General features: G+C 49.1%; 6 protein-coding genes across 6 annotated transcripts; 2 read left to right on the forward strand and 4 right to left on the reverse strand.

Moving 5' to 3' along the window:
- Window positions 1–1705: 1705 nt before the first annotated feature.
- BKA55DRAFT_327202 (uncharacterized protein) lies at window positions 1706–2733 on the reverse strand. Its single transcript, XM_046185701.1, has one exon. It carries the CDS (start codon window positions 2467–2469, stop codon window positions 2059–2061), a length of 411 nt encoding a protein of 136 aa, XP_046051275.1. The 5' UTR covers window positions 2470–2733; the 3' UTR covers window positions 1706–2058.
- Window positions 2734–3486: 753 nt separating this feature from the next.
- Window positions 3487–3835, forward strand: BKA55DRAFT_688713 (TFIIH subunit TTDA/Tfb5; the record flags this gene model as incomplete). The annotated part of the gene is made up of 3 exons (XM_046199258.1): window positions 3487–3505; window positions 3559–3707; window positions 3788–3835. 3 exons carry the CDS (start codon window positions 3487–3489, stop codon window positions 3833–3835), a joined length of 216 nt encoding a protein of 71 aa, XP_046051276.1.
- Window positions 3836–3923: 88 nt separating this feature from the next.
- On the reverse strand, window positions 3924–4845 carry BKA55DRAFT_592946 (ClpP/crotonase-like domain-containing protein; the record flags this gene model as incomplete). The annotated part of the gene is made up of 2 exons (XM_046195472.1): window positions 3924–4417; window positions 4482–4845. The coding sequence occupies 2 exons, from the start codon at window positions 4843–4845 to the stop codon at window positions 3924–3926; spliced, it is 858 nt and encodes a 285-aa protein (XP_046051277.1).
- Window positions 4846–5159: 314 nt separating this feature from the next.
- On the reverse strand, window positions 5160–7027 carry BKA55DRAFT_327198 (Glucanosyltransferase-domain-containing protein). Its single transcript, XM_046185700.1, has 3 exons — window positions 6806–7027; window positions 6089–6749; window positions 5160–6041 (listed from the first exon to the last, which is right to left on the reverse strand). Exons 1-3 carry the CDS (start codon window positions 6918–6920, stop codon window positions 5474–5476), a joined length of 1344 nt encoding a protein of 447 aa, XP_046051278.1. The 5' UTR covers window positions 6921–7027; the 3' UTR covers window positions 5160–5473.
- A 2808-nt stretch (window positions 7028–9835) lies between these two features.
- Window positions 9836–12960, reverse strand: BKA55DRAFT_592948 (Oxysterol-binding protein-domain-containing protein; the record flags this gene model as incomplete). The annotated part of the gene is made up of 3 exons (XM_046195473.1): window positions 9836–12680; window positions 12760–12836; window positions 12937–12960. 3 exons carry the CDS (start codon window positions 12958–12960, stop codon window positions 9836–9838), a joined length of 2946 nt encoding a protein of 981 aa, XP_046051279.1.
- A 2416-nt stretch (window positions 12961–15376) lies between these two features.
- On the forward strand, window positions 15377–18170 carry BKA55DRAFT_725984 (uncharacterized protein; the record flags this gene model as incomplete). The annotated part of the gene is made up of 3 exons (XM_046201124.1): window positions 15377–15992; window positions 16176–16219; window positions 16287–18170. Exons 1-3 carry the CDS (start codon window positions 15839–15841, stop codon window positions 18168–18170), a joined length of 2082 nt encoding a protein of 693 aa, XP_046051280.1. The 5' UTR covers window positions 15377–15838.
- Window positions 18171–18667: the final 497 nt, after the last annotated feature.

Genomic DNA, 18667 nt, shown 5'->3' on the forward strand with positions numbered 1-18667 from the left:
CCCAGCCTCTCTTTTCACTTGATCACCCTCGTCAATCACTCAAACCCCTGTCCGCCTATTAGTCTTCAGCCGTCCGTCGTTCAGCGCCACGGCCCCAGCTTTGAGCCAGGATTGGAAAGGTGCGGCTGGGCCGGAAAAGAGTCACTCGACTGAGCCTCATTTATTTGACTAAAATAAATTCGACCTTGAGGGTGAAGCCTGTGATGAGGCTGCATTTGTTGACTGTCAGCGCTTCTCATGAGTTCAAAAGTTGCCCAAGTCGCTTCGTGAAGAGTTCAAGATACGCGATATTAGCTGAGCAATCTTATCAAGAAGATCACCAGAGTCCCAGTCAGACCTCCACTCGGATCCATGGATACTTATTTCGCTCTTCTGAGTGGATTGTAGGGCTGAACTCTCACTATACGGACCGGACTTGTCTTCCATAAAACACTCGCATTCCTAAGGAATAGCTTAATCACAATGCGACATTCTCTGAATAAAGACAGAGACATACTATTCTCAATAGGTTTCAGTAAAATCACCGGTTCCAAATTTAGTGTTTTAGAAGCTTCTTGGCCGAATCTAGCGTCCAGAGCAAATCTGGACCCTAACACCACCAACCTAATAGATTGACATGTTCCTGAAAATCATCCCTACCACGGCTCAACCTTACTCACATCTGTTTTTCCAACTTGTCGGAGCATAGCCCAAGTCAGAATGTTCGCTTTGTCGCTCACGTTCTGCCCATCGACATCTCCAGCCTCCTCTGTTATCACGCTAAGAAACCATGGCTCCATATGCTTAATTGGCGCCCCCTATATCCCTCCAACCACCTCTTTACTTCCTATTATGGCATTGGCTTATCCCGATCTGTTAGATTTCACTGCAAACAGATATTTGTCAAAATGAGGCGAACTGTGCTTTACCAAGCATCGTGTGAATATTAAGATCGCGCAAACTGCTCTGTGGATCCCCGAGCAAAGACCCTTTCACTCATGCGAGACACATCGAAAAGACATGGGACACCCCTGAAGTTTGGATCCAGGAAAATTTTCAGTTCCTCTGTCTCGTGTTTGACTTGCAACAAGTGTTCTCAGATACAAGGCTGATTCAGCCTTCTTCGCAAAATTCACAGAGTTTTCAAAGGCTTTCAAAAAGCATTACTCCTCAACGTTGCAGCAAGCCAAGGCAAACCGGTAGTACAAGCCCAGAAAAGGACAGTAACCCTTTCGTGGTTTACAGTCCCATGAGTACTGGTCCAGAGCACTTGCAATCTTAGGTTTTTGTAGTTCCTGACTACCTACTGTAGCCATTGCTGCGACCTCATGTGTTGAGTTTAGTTGCTCATCACGACATGCTACTTCCAACATGGCAAGGCCACAAGGAGAGTATCCTTCATCCTATCGGTGCTACTATCTCTTGTGGGAGCTGATCACGGCATCACTGGTGACACCGTCCTCGATGCATGCAGCCAACCGGGTCTTCTGAGGCCACTCGTGTCACACGCAGACGACTCGTATAGCACTCTGCTTCCGGTGGCTTGTAAGAGGGTGACTTCGTCATATAATCTGCAACGATGGATTCTTGGTTCTTCTGCTTGGTTTTTTCTCAAGTGCATTGGGTCGTTGATTCGCATACCAGTGTTCAGGCAAGCTCAAGGCCTAAATTATTGTAGAGGCTAAGACGGGAAAACTTGTCTGAAGAGAGAGAGGGAGTGAGTGTCAGTTCATTGTTCAGTTCAGGTTTGCCACCTACACTCGAGTCTCCTAGACATCTTTCCTCTGTACTACACTGGATGTCTAAAGTGGTCTCGCCAATCGGTCATGCTTGATCGGAATCACGGATATCGGCAGACCCAACTCGACCTCCGGCCCTTGTCTCATGAGATAAAAAGAAAGAATTGTTCATTGCTATACCAATATGAATCGCCTCGTAACCCCATTCCGAATCATTCATTTCCCCGAATACAGTACCCTCCCGGCTCATCCCTTTAACTCCGTTCAAAAAAGATAGGTATAAAACAGTCCAATGAACAAATATACGAGAAGTCATAATTCAGAAGCTAAATCTCAGCAATCAATTTCTTCGACCATCCGTCACTACAGCCGGTGCGGGCTCAGCAGGATACTCAGGCGGCCTGTTCCCAGCTTCGAGATCCCGCAGTTCCAAAGGATCCTGCGTCTCCTTTTTGCCATCGTACGGCGGCGGTGCCTGTCCCAGTTCATTGAGTCCTTCTTCAGACCTGGTGCCGTTCCATGGAGATCGCCGATTCGCCGTTCTTCTTCCACCGCGAAGACCTGTATATACTGGAGCTGTATTCTGACCGGGCCATTGGTTTCCACGACGGCGGCGACGTCGTCTCACTTGAATGATGGTGGCGGTTAGACCGAGGACAAAGATGACGAAGAGAGGAATGAGAACCCAAGCAAAGGGTTGGGCGCCAAATGAGAAGCCGGTATTGTCATCGTCATTGTCGTTTGTTGCCATCACAACAGCAGATGTGTCGTTAAAGTGTTGTTGGATATACTCAATCAGATGAGGCTGATATGTGGTAACTTGGCTAGATTATTTGGTATCTTAGACAAGGGTTGTATGCGATCGATTCTCAAATGGATTTGTATGTAACCAACTTCTTTATTCTTGTTATTTAGTTTGTGAGACGTCAGAAATCAAGGATCATTAAAGTGGTAGATTGTCAAGGTGTGAGGTCAGACAGAGACTTTGATGGAGTGGCGTCATCTAGTAACTCCAATTCCGACTCCAACCTGGACGGGGAGGGCAGCTCTTTGTACTTGTGCGCTCTCGGCTTCTACCTTAAACTTTTGCATTCGTATACCTCCATTACAGAGCCGCGTAGCCGATCATCCCCCACTGTCAAGGTGACTTCATCATAGTGGCTTAGTAGCTTATCTGGATGTAAGGACCGTTCAATGTCGCCGTCCGCCGGTGGAGCCGGGATAAATTGACCGTCCGTCACCTGTTCTGTCTATGATATCGATGATAGACACAGCCCAGTCAGACCTGCCAGATTGAAGAATGCCAAGAGCTAAACGAGAGGACTTGACATGAAAATCGAGCCATCACAGCTTCTCGACTCTGCCTTGGACTAGTGGCGTATTGAGTATGAGCAATGCCACTTACAAGGAGTAGTAATACGCTGCAACAGTCATGTATAGAATACGCCCAGCTACGGAGGCGATTAGATAACATTTGTTACCCGATTTGCCACATTATTTCGGTTTCCCACTTGAACAACTCTGCAAAACCAGGCAAATTACAGTGGCTATGCCGATGCGCAGGTGAAGGATGAATAAACATTATTTGGAATGGCCTCTGATGATTTCATGCACGCTCTAATAGCAGGTGGTCCGTGCATCATGCAAGGCTCCCATTAACTCCACCGTTTTTCTGGGGGAAGCGTCAACCATAACTTGAACTTAAACCTCATCATAATCCTTCGAGATTTTTGGGATATCTTGCTGCGCTTCTACCAATTAACCCAAGATGCCTCGCGCGATCAGAGGTTTGTCTCACACCATTTTCTGGCCATTGCATATCCGAGCTTACCTATCCTAGGCGTTCTTATCGAGTGCGATCCTTCGATCAAGTCCATCATCGTCAGCATCGACAGTGCTAACCATGACTACATCATTGAAGATCTCGATGATGAACGCGTGGTTGTGAAAGAGAACATGGTCTCAATGCTCAAGCATAAGCTCGAAGAAGTACGTTTGATTACTAGCATCCTCTTTACCCAAGTTACTTGCGACTGGAAATCGGCTTTGTTCGATTAACACATACACAGCGACTCAAAGAAAACCTTCCTCCTGAAGAAGAATCCGGCTCCGAATAAGCTTGAAGCTATGCAATCACTGAACTACCTACACGTACAAATTTCATGCCCGAACGACATGCGTCGATGGTCCTCTCGAACCCCTAAACTACAACTTCTCAAACCTCGGCTTCGTCTTCTTCAATCCACTCATCAACGCCAGGGAAAAGTCCTTGCCCTGTACAGCCGCTGCATTCCATACCTGTGTATACCTCAAGCTCTCAGCAACAGTATGATCCCTGCCGTGATTGAGCAGCTCCTTCGTTCCCTGTACAGCAACAGGGCTCTTGTCAGCAAGTGTGGTTGCCAGAGCCACAGCAGCCTGCACAGCCGCCTGTTTGCCCTCGTGAACCTGGCTCACGAATCCTACTGACAATGCTTCCTGTGCTGAGAAGTCTCGCGCCGTGAGACAAACATCCTTGACCCATGATGTTGAGCCAACAAGCTTGGGCAGACGTGCCAGGGTTCCAATATCAGCGGCCATGCCAATGTCGACTTCCTTGACGGCGAAGCGTGTGTTGGAGGCGCAAATGCGGATGTCAGCGCAGCAGGCGATATCAATAGCAAGGCCAATAGAAACACCATGAAGCACGCAAATGACAGCTGTAAATTTAATCCCATGTATAAGTAATCCATCTTCGCAAATCGTCGGACGAGTGACACTTACGTTTCTCACACTTCTCCATAGCACCAATCGAATCCTGAAACTCCTCAATGTGGTTTCTCACTACCTTTGCCTTTTTGGCAATATCCGCCTGAGAACCAAAGAGGATTCCATCACTAGACGCAGACTGCACGTCCAAGCCTGCGGTAAAGGCTCGATCGCCAGCGCCGCTGACTACAACAGCACGAACGTCTTCATCACCGCTGAGCTGCTTGAAGACACGTCCAAACTCAAGCCATAGTTCTTGGGTAAAGGCGTTGAGCTTTTGGGGTCGATTTATCTCGACATGAGCGACGAAAGGGTTTGGTGAGCTGACAATTATGTTTTTGTATGACGTGTAAGCGGGGAGAGGTGTGGTGGAAGACATTGTGGACCTTCAACTCAATTGCGATTACGTTGAAAAGAGAAGAGCATGAATGGTATTGTAAGAGTACTTATAAGGGATGAAGAATCTCGGGCTAAACTGTCCCATGGGGTAGCTTGATCTTGGCTGCGACATAGCCCAGGTCAGAGGTGGGCTACTGATGGAGATGCCGAGGTTCCTACCAATTCTAGCCACGCTCTACGGCTAACTCTCACTCACGTGCGATATGATTAACCGTTGCATGGTAGATACCTACAAACAACTTTATAAAGTTACGATTATACAGAGTATATTATCGAGGCAGTGGAGATTCTTATCATGTTAATGAAAGTCTATTGAATATGCTTCCGCACCAAATCCTTTTAACTGAAACGACAAAGGCGATAACCGCCCAGATAGCATTATAATCATTTCCGGGTCGTCTGCCCTGCCTGGGCTAGACGCCAATGCTCCTGGTGAAAAAATACGAACCCGGCGTGCCCAGCGGAGCGCACCTAACTAATCAAGCGCTCTTCCCCTGCATCTTGTGCCTATCATGAAAACCAAGAGGGGGGCCTAAATCATAACTCTGACCAAACGGCAATCCTCACACTAACAAGGAAAACAAATAAAGAGACGGCACGCCTGCCATCTACAGCAAAAGGGTTCCGACGAGGGTGAAGAGAGTGGCAGCAGCGGAGACGTACAGAGCACCGAAGCCAAGGTTAGCAGCACCGCTGTCGTCGTCATCACCAGAGGCAGAGGCCGAACCGGTGGATGTGGAAGAGCCCATGGCAACGCTGGCAGTGGCGGTACCGCTATCAGTGTCGAAGTGAGATCCCTTGCCGTTGATGCCGGGGCCCTTGCCAGCACCGTCCTTCATGTACTTCTCAGCCTCAGAGGGCATCTCGGGGAGGTAGCTGGGGTCGACCTGCCAGACGGACTCAGAGGTAGGGCAAGCAACGCCGTGGGAAGTCTTGGCAGCACCGCCAGTGCCAGTGGGCATGGGGTACTTGGAAAGAGCAGACTTGAAGAGATCGAACTCCTTTTCGGTCGTGACCTTGCCGTTCTTGATTGTGACGATACCGTAGTCGTTGTCCTCGAGGGAATACTCATACATGAGACCGCCGGAGTAGATGGAGGACATCTGGTCGTCCATCATGGGCTCAATCTCCTCGAACTTACGAGGGCGGTTCTCAATGCAACCATACTCGGACAGGCTAGTGCAAGGTTAGGATAGACCAACATGAGTAATGAATCGACTTACAAAATGGGGATACCGTAGTTGGTGAAGTTCTTGACCTTGACGTCCCAGCCAGAGGTCTTGAAGTCACTGTTGCACCAGGAGTAGTCGTTGAAGGCGAAGAAGTCAGATCGAACCTCCTCAGAACCACAGTTCATGTAGTGAGCGGTTTGCATACGGTTGGAGGCAACATCGGCAGCAGAGTATCCGACAGGAATCTGGCGGAGCTTGCGAGCCTTGATGTAGTTTCGCATATCACGAGTGATGGCCTTGACGTAGGGAGCGGACTTGTCGGTATCCTTCTCGTCGTTCATGACCTCATTTCCGGAGAAGAAAGCGAGTGTGTTGTCGTACTTGGCGAACATCTCGACGGTGGCGAAAACGCTCTGGATGTAGGCAGCGTTGTAAGAAGGACCGGGCTTGGCACGGTTGATGGAGTACTTGGGGTTGTTGACATCGAGAACGAGGTAGATGCCAGCGTCGTCGAGCGCCTTCATGCACGCATCATGATCGGCCTTGTTGTCGACAGCGTAGACGCGGATAACGTTGACGCCGAGCTCCTTGAAGTACTTGATATCACGCTTGCAAACATCAGGATCGGCGAGAGGATCCTCGTTAGCAGAGGCACCACCGGGCTGGTAGTCGATACCTCGGAGGTAGAATCGGTCCTTGCCAGTCCAGAAAGCTAATTGATTGTCAACACTGACTGCACATCCAACTCTGAGGCAATTGACTACTAACCATTGCCAGAAACCGAGACGGCGGGGAGAGAAGCGCGCTTGCTGGGAGGCTCCTTGAGGGTAGGGGTAGCCGAAGCGACAGCCGCCAAGGCGGAGAGGAAAGCAACGGTCTTCATTTTAGATTGGTTGCTCGAACAGTATGGCGAAATTAATACAGTTCAAGGTTTGTCGTTTAGAGGCGATATTGAGGGCGGGAAATGATCGAAATGAGCGGATCGGGTGAGGAAGCAGAATTACAGTCCAAGTAGAAGAAAACCAACAACGAGGGAGTTGGGAAGTGGAACGAAAGAAGAGAGAAGATCACGACCGGAGAGAAAACGACAGAAAGGCGTTAACCGGTTGAAAGGTAAGTTGAAGGAATTAAAAAATCAATGGAGGGAGGAAGAAGAGGAGAGGAAAAGAGAGCGTGATACGGAGGTTGGAATGGGGTTTTAAAATGGGAAGATGGGGTGTGGTACAACAGGTACAAAGTTACAAGTCGGGACCAAGTCAATCGACAATCACAGAATGACACAGCAGGATAGAACGTGGAGAGTGGTGGTATCAAAGGATATTGGATTGGACGGCAGGTAATTGATCCCTGAAATGGGCTGGTAGCTTGAGCACTCGGCATTATCTTGGTACCTACCAATCTAGGGAGAGACGGGGTGTCTCGATAAGTAAACTGAGTATTTTACGGTACCAATTCAAGCATTGGACGATGCAGACTCTTCCATTTCCATCTGGCTCCCGCCCGCGTACCAAGTTAAGAATGGAAACTGAGGTGGTCAGTCCAAGCGACTAACGCCGTCCACTGTGGGCATTTCTTCCTTGGAAAGCTTGGACTGACTTCCGTCGAATCCAAGGGGAAGCCATGGATTGGGGATTAAACGTGGGGCACGTCTGGTCCAGTAATTTCAGTTTCCACAAATTCATGGCTGGCACACCTAATCTCGAGGGCCAAGAGAGCATGATGATGGGTTGACGATCAAGTCCAGCGGCTAGGTAGGTAGTTATTGTGAAGCAGCACAATGCTCTTGTAGTTCAGTGCTGTGAAACTATCTTGTCAGATGAAACGAGTGTAGTTGAATTGCCATCTACCGGCAATTACACCGTCCTATCGTGTCTGGCTATGTTTACACTTAGACGACGGAAGTCAGGTACACGAATCAATGGGCTGTGCTAACCCGGCCTATCACTGAATGATTAGACTCAGTTGATGGTCTGTAGTCTGCTGATGTGTCTTCCCTTGTCACTTGTTGAAGAACAAACTGTTGTAACATTCGTAAACAAGGCGGTTACCAGTTGGTCATGAGTATGTGTACTTGTTACTACAACAGGATCGGCACAAACAAACATTTAACCATCTTTCCCTCTAGTCAAACTCTGTTCTCGTTATTTTTGCTAGTGTTGCCCATGGTGCTGCATCACTCGTATACAGTCAAGTTATACGTCTCACGTGTGTCAACAAACGTCTCAACACCTCATCGATGACAAGAAACTCCCAAGAGTGCGCAGCCACAAACCAAGAGCCTAACAACTCAATCTCTCCGTTTCTATGGCAAGTCCAAGGCCTATAGTGCATTGGTATCACTTGCTGTCTTCTCTTTTTCGTTTCTTGGCCTGGATTTCGCTCAATGCTGAAATTCAATTGACCCACCAAAGTCGTCGTAATGCTTTTTAAGCTATCGGCACACGCCCCCCTTGCTCATGCATGACACTCCCTTTCGGCTGGAGCAAGCGCCTTCTGATCAGCGATTGGCGCGCCGCTGAAACTCGTCTCGTAACCCCCCTGAGGCTCCTTTTTAAACGGCTCCAGCTGGTGGCACAGTCTCTCTCTCTCGCCTTGATCCTGATACTTGGTGAAAGCTGGTCTGGGGCTGGCATTAAATGTCTGAGTATTGAATCGTGGATTGTTAAGATATCAAGAATTTCATCTCATGTACAAGCTTAAAAGAAACTACCTAGGTATCTATCAACCAATAACACAAATAAGAATCCACTCATTCTCACCTGCAGATTCAATGATCGGCAGGGGCCATTCTGCCACTCCCGTCCCGCTAAACTTCAGTGGGGCCCTCTCAAGCCTATGGGCCATACCGTATTCCTTTGAAGAACAAGAATAGGAACTCAACCTCTCGAGAGTATGGTTAGCTTACTGAGATACTACTGGTTGTTGAGCACTCACTATCATTCTGATAGTGTTTCTCTGGACTATATTAAGTTACAGACAGATACAGTACATCTTGAGTCTGAGCCTTTCCTTCTTCTGGTATCAGTCAGTCTGAGCTTTGACTGTTGAGACTGGATGACGATGAGCAGAACTTGACATGGATTTCGCTTGGGTTTATTTTCTAGACCCGTCAAATCCAACTGAGACGCTGGCCAAATTTCAATCGTCACGTCGATCACTCAGCACTGCCTCGTCCCAAGCTCATCCCTCATCCCTCACAAACACTCGCCTCAGCATTCTCACCGCAACGCCAATATCACATCTCGCCTGCTGCATAATTAAACTCAAGATCTGGGCGCTCTCAGCCAAGAATGACCCTCGTGTGAAATACTGTGGTTCTTCACTATGCAAAAGGCCCTCTTTTCATCTGGTAATCTCGTCTGGGGTGCATCACATCCCCTGCCAGTCAATGCACCAAATGACGGGTCACCACTCTATCTCAGAGCCAAGAAAATGCTTGGCTTTTTTAAGCTGCAATAGGAGGTTTCAAGTGACACTTTGCCTAGTTGGGTCTGTAAGAGGAAGACTGTATGATCGTCATTAGAGTTTCGTCTTGCTCTACCTAAAATCAACTCTCAACGTCCATCTTAAGCTTTGCCAGCATTACCTCATAAGCTAGAACACGAGGGATGCTCTAGTCAGCCTTCTGTTGCATATGCTCTATTTCATCTTAAACACGCCACGTCATTTCAGTGACCCATCATGTTAACCAACATTTTTGACTACACAAGTCCAAAGAACTCTACACATACAATTCATTCAACTATGGGTATCGAAAACTGAATCCAATGGTTGTGTCTATTTGACTGTCATCAATCATCATGTAAGCTTAAAGAGGTCCTCAACCCCTTGCCAGCTTCCCTTTGCGCGCTCCTCCCAGTAACTATCCTTTCCTGTCTTGAGCTTCCATACTTCTTCTCCCTCTGGAGCGTTCTCGACCTTGACGAACCATCGAGGCTTGTATGTCTCACCTCGCTCTTCGAGTTCTCGGCGTCGACCGCGCTGAGCTTCCTCCAGCTTTTGTTTCATATCCTCAGCATCATCGATTGCGCCTTGTTCGTATGCGCGCTGATCAGGTCGTAGGCGACAGTCCGTAGGAGGGAGCTTGCCCTTCTCGATCTCTGTAACCTCATTCAAACTGGCAGCAAAAGTTGTGAGGCCAAATGTCTGGGCAGCATTTTCCACCAGTGGTCCAACACGCCAAATCTCCTGGCCGCCACCTTTACCTGTTGTCTTCAAGCTGTTGGTCCATGTGCCTACCAAGCCGCTTCCTGTGTTTGCTCCTTCAGGGTTGAAGATTTCCACACTGACATCCTCAATGCGTCCACCCCACATGCCCTTGCTCTTGAACTCAACTGCAGCCTTGTGACCAGTGCTGTCATTGACGACATGCATTGTGCCCACAGGCTCCACGTACTTTTCGCCCATGACCACGTTGCGCAAGAACATAGTAGCAATATTCCATGAATATCGCTCCTCGGAGCCGTTTGATAGACGTAACACAATTCGAACACGGCCATCAGTTGTGATTTCAGCGCTCTTGCCCCAAAACTTCTGGCCGGGGGCCGGTGATTGGGAGAACGACCAGTTGGCTGAGTCTGCTTGCATAGCCAAGAGAAGAGGTCGATGCTGGACCTTTTCGACTAAGAGTCTGAAACCTCCAGGCACCTCCTTTTCGCTTCGAACCAGTTCAAAGGTTTCGCCCAGTAGAGGTGTGAAAGGCTTCCGGATAGCACGTTCTTTGGCTCGTCCACTGCTAAATTGGGAGATTGCAAACGCTGCGACGAACAAGAGTCTGTCTGTGGGAGAAGATTGCTTTGCAGCTTGGTTTAATAGTTGTGCGTATTCCAGCTGTTCAGCCACCTTTTGGCACATGGATGACGGTTCGTTCGAGGTAACAGGCATGCTGATTGTACTAAAATCTTTGCCAACATTTTTTCTGAAGAACGCGATCAAACTTGGCGCAGCTGCAGCTGCAGGTGGTATGGTTGATCTTCTGGTAACGGCATGCTCAATAGGCAAAGGTGTAAGGCTCTTAGGTTTCGTGGGGAAAAGATGAGATGCATCGTCCAGGTTTGCTGTGTCATTCTCTCCTATAGATGACACAGAGGAATTGTCTCGGAATGAATCTTCCTCCTCGTCTTCTGGCTCTTCTGATCGTGAAGCTTCGTCCTCGCTGCCGTCAATTTTAAGAACGGCTGAGTTAGCATCCTCGGCATCAAAGAACTCGTCTGCTGTCGAGACAGTGTCTATACTCTTCCTTGACACGCCACCTGCAGACAAGGGCACTGGCATGCGACGGCGCTTACTGTTGTTGATAAGTGTTGTGAATTCAGACACAACTGAGTCAAGGTCTGTCAGAAGTGATTGACAATGATCCTGCAGCGAGTTCTCCTCTCTAACGAGCCCCTTGGATTGTCTCCTTGAGTGGTTTGGCACGTTGGCAGAGATAGTCGTGCTGACACCACCTGGTGCTGGCACTGCCAGAGCTGTTGGCGCTCCCAGTGTGGCAGGGGATATCGCAGGAGTGTTTGACTTTCTTCTCCAGAAGGAGCGCCTCTGTTCGGGAGGTGGTGTGAAATACGTGTCGTTCTCGTCGATAGCACTAGTCGCGGCTCCAGGTGAAAGATATTGAGGACTGGTTACTGGTGGTGGTTTTGCCTGAGCTGTGACCTCACGGGTTAGGCGTCGAAGAGCATCGCGTGTTCCAACGACACGGCTAACCAGAGATTCGACCTGCTCCCATTCTCTGTCTTCTTGTGGAGAGGACTGGTGAATAGGCTGAAGCTGGCGTGTATTGATTTTCAAGTGATCCTTCTTGGGAAGATCCAGGGTCTCCAATCCCCTTGCAACGCGGCTCGCCTTTTCGAGCGCATGCGCCCAGTCCTGGAATTCCTTATCGTTGGGGGCTCTCAAATGCCAGACCTCAGCGCCTGAATCGATGCTAATCTCTCTTCGTCGCTCATCCGCAGCAATGGCGGCTAAGCTTAGGGGAATAGCACCTCGGAGCGCAGAAGACTTAGGATTATAGTAGTACGACAGTGTGCATGTCGAGTAGTCAAGCGAGAAGAATCTGCGAGCGTAGCCTTGTCCCTTCTTGCGACGCCTCTTGTGCAGAACACCTACATGATAATTGCCTGAGCCAACCTCGCTACGACCAGAAACAGAGTTTGCGTTTCCTACGGCGTTGTGACTGTGAAGACTGTCTAATGAAGCAGATGCAACCCCGTCGAGTTTAGGGCTACTGTGTCGCCCAAGACTCGTTTGGCTGGCTCCAGCTTTCGGTGCTTGAAGATTAGGCAAATGTGATGAAGTCTGAGGAGGTGCCCCTGTAGGATATGTCATTACCACAAAAGTCGCCGTCTTGGATGTCTGTTTCGAGAACGTGTTGTCGAACACAAGGCCGTACATTCCGCTCTGGTCATGGTTGACCTCGTACGTGCCGATTGACACCTTGTCCGCTTCGCATTTACCAATCCATTTGATGGGTATAAACCCTTTGCTTTTTAGCAGCTCTTGTGCGTTTATATCTTTCTTCGAAAAGCGGCCAGACTTCCCGTCCGAGGTACCGCCCGACTCTTCAGCTCCATTATTCAGGTCTTCGGTTGTTGAAGATGCAAAAGTGGTGGCACCGCTACCGGGATGTTTAACAATGCCAAAATTGCTACAATCGTATTAGTACACAGCTTCATTCCGGAGCCTGGGAAGGCTCGCGCCCGACGGTGTAAGAGACAGGTGCGTACATGGACTTCTTGTGAGGTTGTACGCTCCACGATAGTGTATTTCCTTCGTCGACTTTGACCCAGCGAACAATATACGACTATAAAGTGTTAGCCAGAAGTTCGCGTCAATTCTTCATGCGGTGCCTGGTACGGCATCCGCAATACAGGGGAGAGCGAGTGACATGCCTTGCTGTGAACTTCGAGCTGTTCAATGCCCGCCATTTCGTATGATACTTGTAGACCGAATCCTAGCACAAGGAAGTTTTCGCGTTCGTCGAGTTTTCAAATATTCGAATAGGCTATCGGGAAGCTCGGTAGACGAATTCGTGGCGGGGTTGAGGATCTTCAGCAATTGACCATGCCGGCTCGATCGATATTCAGCTTAGGTTTTTCGGAAGACCGGAAACTGCGGATTGCGAGATGGCTCTTGATGTTGAAGAAGACAGGTTTCGACAGTTTAAGAGAGAAATTGTGTGTGCAGGGGGTGAAAGTGGCTGACAAGTCCTCCTTACGTCTGACCTTCTGGCATAAGTAGAAGCCAAGAGTTTTGCCTCGAATCCTGGAGGAGTCAAGGGGTATCCGTCTGCCGTATACGTGCGCTATACGTGGACAGCTCGAGCACGTACGCACGAGGCAGCTACCCAACAACTAAGCTAGTGTTTATGTAGTCGAGTCGTGGGCTCTGTATTGGGCCGAGCAGGGGCCTTGGTGGCGGGGTAGTATACCGTAAAGCGAGGTTTGGCCTTGCTGCTGACGTTGGAAACGCGGATTCTGTAGCTTGTACAGCCACCACAGCCACCGGGAGCCACAAGTCCAGTCCTTTTCTGGAAAGTCTTTGGTGTCAGGGACGAAACTGTTGCGAGGATGTTGTTCGTTTCAAGTGGACAATTCGAAGGTTGAAGTGGTTGGGAGGACAGGGCGGGCGGAGGTTGGGGATAAGAGCCCTGGCAACAGGGTGATGAAGGTGGCTGGAGGGCGGAACGATTTACACAATTTTAATGCGAGTGGATGATTGATGATCAAATATCACTGAAGCTGTCAGGAATGTGGAAGATTGCAGAGGTGGAATTTGGTTAAATACGAAAACTAACAAAGAGGACTCGCGATTACTATGTTAAGGTTCCTTGCCTCGGTAGGTTTGGTATGCGAGCGCCGCAAGGTGCTAGTATTACACGGCATGATATGACGTTGCATTCCACTTTATTCCGAGGTCTAGGGGTTACATCATTTCGAGTTCTGGGACTGAGCTGTAACTTGTGATGTTGCTAAAATACCTACTGTACCGTGATACTCAAGCCACAGCTTGACTTTATCGCTTCAACGTCTGTGGGAAATCGATATCTTGCATATTGCATTCTCCGCCGATGTTCCATTGTCCAATGTCTCGGGTGGAAGATCATGTCAACTAGGATGATCCTCATAAATAGCTTCTCGACCTTGAAGATTGGCCATTACCCCACGGGCAATCCTCATTCCGGGCGTTGCCGGTCAATCCGAGCTACAGTGGATTGGAAGATGCTATTTCCGGCACGTTTAGTCTTTGTATGGTCTGTTGATAGAAGGTGATGCTACCCGGAAGCCGAGCAAGTAACTTTCCAAGCACAACCTTCAGGTCACCTAATGGATGAAACTTAGGAGATAAAAGGTCTAACGGTTAGTAATTTTGTGTTAATAACTTTGTGGGAGTTTGTGAGGCAATTGACCATAGCATGAGGCTTGTCGGCAGATCTTGTCTTGTAAGAGGCTTCTGTCCCAGGAACAATTCAGCCTTGACACGTCAATCCCAACTAACCTCCTAAGTTAGTCTCCATAGGAGTCTACAAATATATGATCGACAATAGTTGTCAACTAGCCACATGCTCAGAGAAATTAGGCATGTGTTACCGTGGTGGTCAACTTCTTGTAATCGGGGCCTTACAATGACGTTCGCTTGTATCTAAACAAAACAATCAACTTTCCTCAGTTGCTCAGATATGCAAATAGAGTACTGCCGACGTATTTGCAGGTATGAACATGTTCACTTTATCAGGTCAATCTTTGAAATGCGGCTATTATAGCATACAACAACTGATGTTATTTAGCAATGATTCCATCAACGAATAACCGCACTCCTAGAGAAACAATCACAACCACATCTTCAGCCCCAATTACCCTCGAGGTTCATCGCTATTACGAATCGATATCGGTTCTTAACTCAAACCCTGTCTCACCCACGCGACCTGCCCCTGACGCCCGTCGTCGAGCCAAGCACCCAAGGCCGTCGAGACACTTCTACTGGTGGATGGACGAAGTGAGCGCATGCCTAATCCCAGTTGGGATAGACAGACGGGCCCTTAAGCAGCCAGACCTTACCTTAAGTAACCTGTCTTGCCTGTGGATCTAAGCGGGCAGCGAGATGGAACTCCACTGTGGTTTAGGGGACGAGTCTACGAGGAGGAATCTCTTCAAGCTAAGCCCAAGGTCCAGGCCAAGCCAGGGGCTTTTTTTTGAGTTGGTATTTGGCTGACCCTTAGTTAAAGAACTTGAAAACGAAATTTCATCTACCTCTAGTTATGTTGACCTGATTTGCATTTTCCCCTTTTTATTCTTGGGCTTTGGATTCATGTTCAATCTCATAGTAAATCACTGAAACGCTGCGCCAGAGTGTGGCAACTGCTTCTTCCCGCACCTGCATCCCGTCCGTCTTAAGGCACCTACCGCTCTGACCTGAATCGCACGGCGCAACAGAAAGGAAGTACCCTTTCTAGGTCAACTTTCATCTTTTCTTCTCCTTCTTTTCAATCTCATCAACGACTTGAACCGCCTCGCCTCGCATTGCATCGCTTCTTCTTTGTCCCTCCTTTTGCCTGCATTGTTGGTAATTAAGTGCTTTTCTTCATCCGCGGCATCTACTTTACATAATTGCTTGCTTCTTTCTGCTGCCCGTCGACGACAACCCCCGTCCCGGTCTCCGGCCTCCGTACTCCAGACCCCGATCACCGTGCTTGTACTGCGCGAGCCCTACGACCGACTCGAGACGGTTACACTGCGAGACAGGTTCCTTTGGTACTTCACGTCTTCTAGAGATCATTGAAAACTTGATCTATCAAGACCCGCCACCATGTCGAGTATCATGAGTAAGCGCCAGCAGGCGCGGAACGAAAAGGCCCTGCAGGATCTTGTGCAGAACACCCCGGGCAATAATATGTGCGCTGATTGCCACGCGCGTAATCCAGGTACGCTCCAGATGTACAAAGAAGCTCATCCTGGGCCGAGTACATGAGATGATCGGAATTTGCTAACATGAATTGTCAACTTCAGCTTGGGCATCATGGAGTGTACGGTCCCCCACCACATACGGGAACTGATCCAATACTAATATGTCTGTTAGTTGGGCGTTTTTCTATGCATGAGATGTGCTGCAATTCATCGAAAATTGGGTACTCACATCTCCAAAGTAAAGTCCTTGAGCATGGACAGTTGGACCAACGAGCAAGTCGACGTGAGCAGCAGCAACAACAACCTGGGGATCGTGCCCAAAGATAACCCATAGCTTACACGGTCTATAGAACATGCGAAAGGTCGGAAATATCACATCCAACAACATCTATAACCCCGAGCATCGCAAACCACCCGTCCCGGTCGACGCTGACGAAGCCGATTCTGCCATGGAACGATTCATCAGACAGAAATATATGAATAATACTGTTAGCGGAACGGGAAAGCCCAAATCTTCTCACATAGGCGAAGGAACACCTCCACCACTGCCGCCTAAGAACTCGAAGTTCGGATTCCGATCAGCTTCATCTATCTTCCCTCTGTCGTCCAAGTCGAAGAAGGACGCCAAAACCATTACAGCTGGGCAAGGTGGACGTAGCGAGTTTCCAAGACCCCCCAATAAACCATCAAAAGTATTCGGCGCCACCCTGGATCTTGATCAACCGGACGACATGGAGCAAAAGCTGGCTAGGCTACAAGACATGGGATTTCAGGACGCCAAACGCAATGCTCTGGTTTTGAAAGGTGTTAATGGCAACTTAGAGCGAGCGATTGAGACTCTTGTGCGCTTGGGTGAGGGTAGTGGTCGACCCTCACCTCTTCCCACACCTTCGCCTCGAGAACAGACTCTGCGAACATCAAGGTCTTTGACGCCCCTGACACCGAGTTCTGGCGGGCTGGGACTCGGCGCAGGTCTCAGTGTTCCCGTCCGTTCAGCTACGGACCGTCCCACTACTCCATCAAGTGCTTCGACAAATCCGTTTGACAGCCTAGGAACGGCTCAACCCCAGACGGCCCAATCGACAGGAAGCCTTCATAACCGGAACCCGTACGGCCAGACAAACCCATTCGGGGCGCCAGCCGCTCAACAGCAACAGCCGACCGATGCGTTCAGCCAGGCGTTCCAGAACATGTCTCTCTCACCTCAACAGCCTCTGTTCCCTCACCATACTGGAGGACCAGCACCACAGCAAGCACCACAGGTGACAGGATACCAACAAGTGGCCCCATCAGCACCAACAACCCCGAGTGGTTTCTCAACTTTGGGCTTCAGTAATAACATGACATACCCACAGCCGATCCAAGCGCAGGCGACGGGATATAATCCGTTTCTAGCGAACACAGCAGGTGCAATCCAGCAACAGTCGCAACAAGGGTCTAATCCGTTCCCTCAAGTTAACACCAATCAAGCACCTGCTGGATATAACCCGTTCGCTCGATCCCCAACTCGAATCGCATCGCCAAGCCTTGGTCAGATACCGGAGCAAACGCAGAGTTCGTTTCAAAACTCGTCTGTTTATCAGGGATCTGCCGTGTATCAGAGCCCAGCTCCTTTGAGTCCCCCAGAAACAACCACTAACCCGTTTTTCGCAACTGCTGGTCAGCCTGTGGCGCAAACAGGTCAACAGGCTTTCGTGCAACAACCTGTCGTGCAGCAGATGCAGAGCCAACCTCAAGCAAGCCACAACCCCTTTGCCCAGCAGCAGCCTGGACAACAATTCCTTGAGCAGCAGCCACAGATGTACCAGCAGCAGCAGCAGCAGTTTTACCAACCTCAGAGGCCAGACAAGGCCTCGATCATGGCTCTTTTTAATAACTACCCTCAAACGGTACAACAGCAGCCAGGTGCGGCCTCGGCTCAGCCTTCATACCATGTTCAGCAAGCCGCACAATATCACCAGCAGCCAACCATTCCAGAAAACCAGCCCCTGCAAGCTCCAATGGCATCCGCGCAGCAGCAACCAAGCGTGCCTCAGCATCTATCATCTAGCACAAACCCTTTCATGAATGGTGCGCCTTCTTCTGGCGTCGTTGCTAACGTAAATGCTGCGACCACTTCAGACCCATTTGCTGCAAGGAGCAGAGAGAGTATGAACCTTGGCCTTGACCTTGCGTGGACAAATGGGCGACACAGCCCAGATGCATTTGCGAGCCTCAGTGCACGACATGGATGATGGTACAAGACTAGAGGTAGTATTGGAATACGATATGTTCAGGATAGTACAAATGTGACACGGGAGATGTGGAGTACACTGTATGATAGTATTAACGTTGGTTCTGGTTGGTTGTTCAGACTATGTTATTGCCATTTGGCTGTGGTCTTTCTTTTATGTACTTCAGGGCAGGGGTGGTTGATAGGGATTGGTCAGGATTGCTGGGGTACGGCAAACCGGCTTGACTGAGCAGTTGAAGATTGAAAGACGGCATTGAGGATAGCATGGCATAATGGTGCGTAAAGACGGAGGGACAGACGATGATAGACTTCATAAGGTAGTCAACGGTGGCTCGAGCATTAAGGGAGTACGGATGCGATATTCCTCCTCCTATGGCATGGCTGTTGCTAGTCAACTAATTTGAGCTTTGGCTTATTTGCGAGTAAAATGGCTCTTATGAAATTGCTGCCTCTTCATGGATCTTGTTCATGAATGTCGACTCTGTCGGGCTGTCTCCA

Source organism: Fusarium redolens (genome assembly GCF_020744475.1).
Source record: "Fusarium redolens strain MPI-CAGE-AT-0023 chromosome Unknown BKA55scaffold_6, whole genome shotgun sequence".
Lineage (NCBI taxonomy): Eukaryota > Fungi > Ascomycota > Sordariomycetes > Hypocreales > Nectriaceae > Fusarium > Fusarium redolens.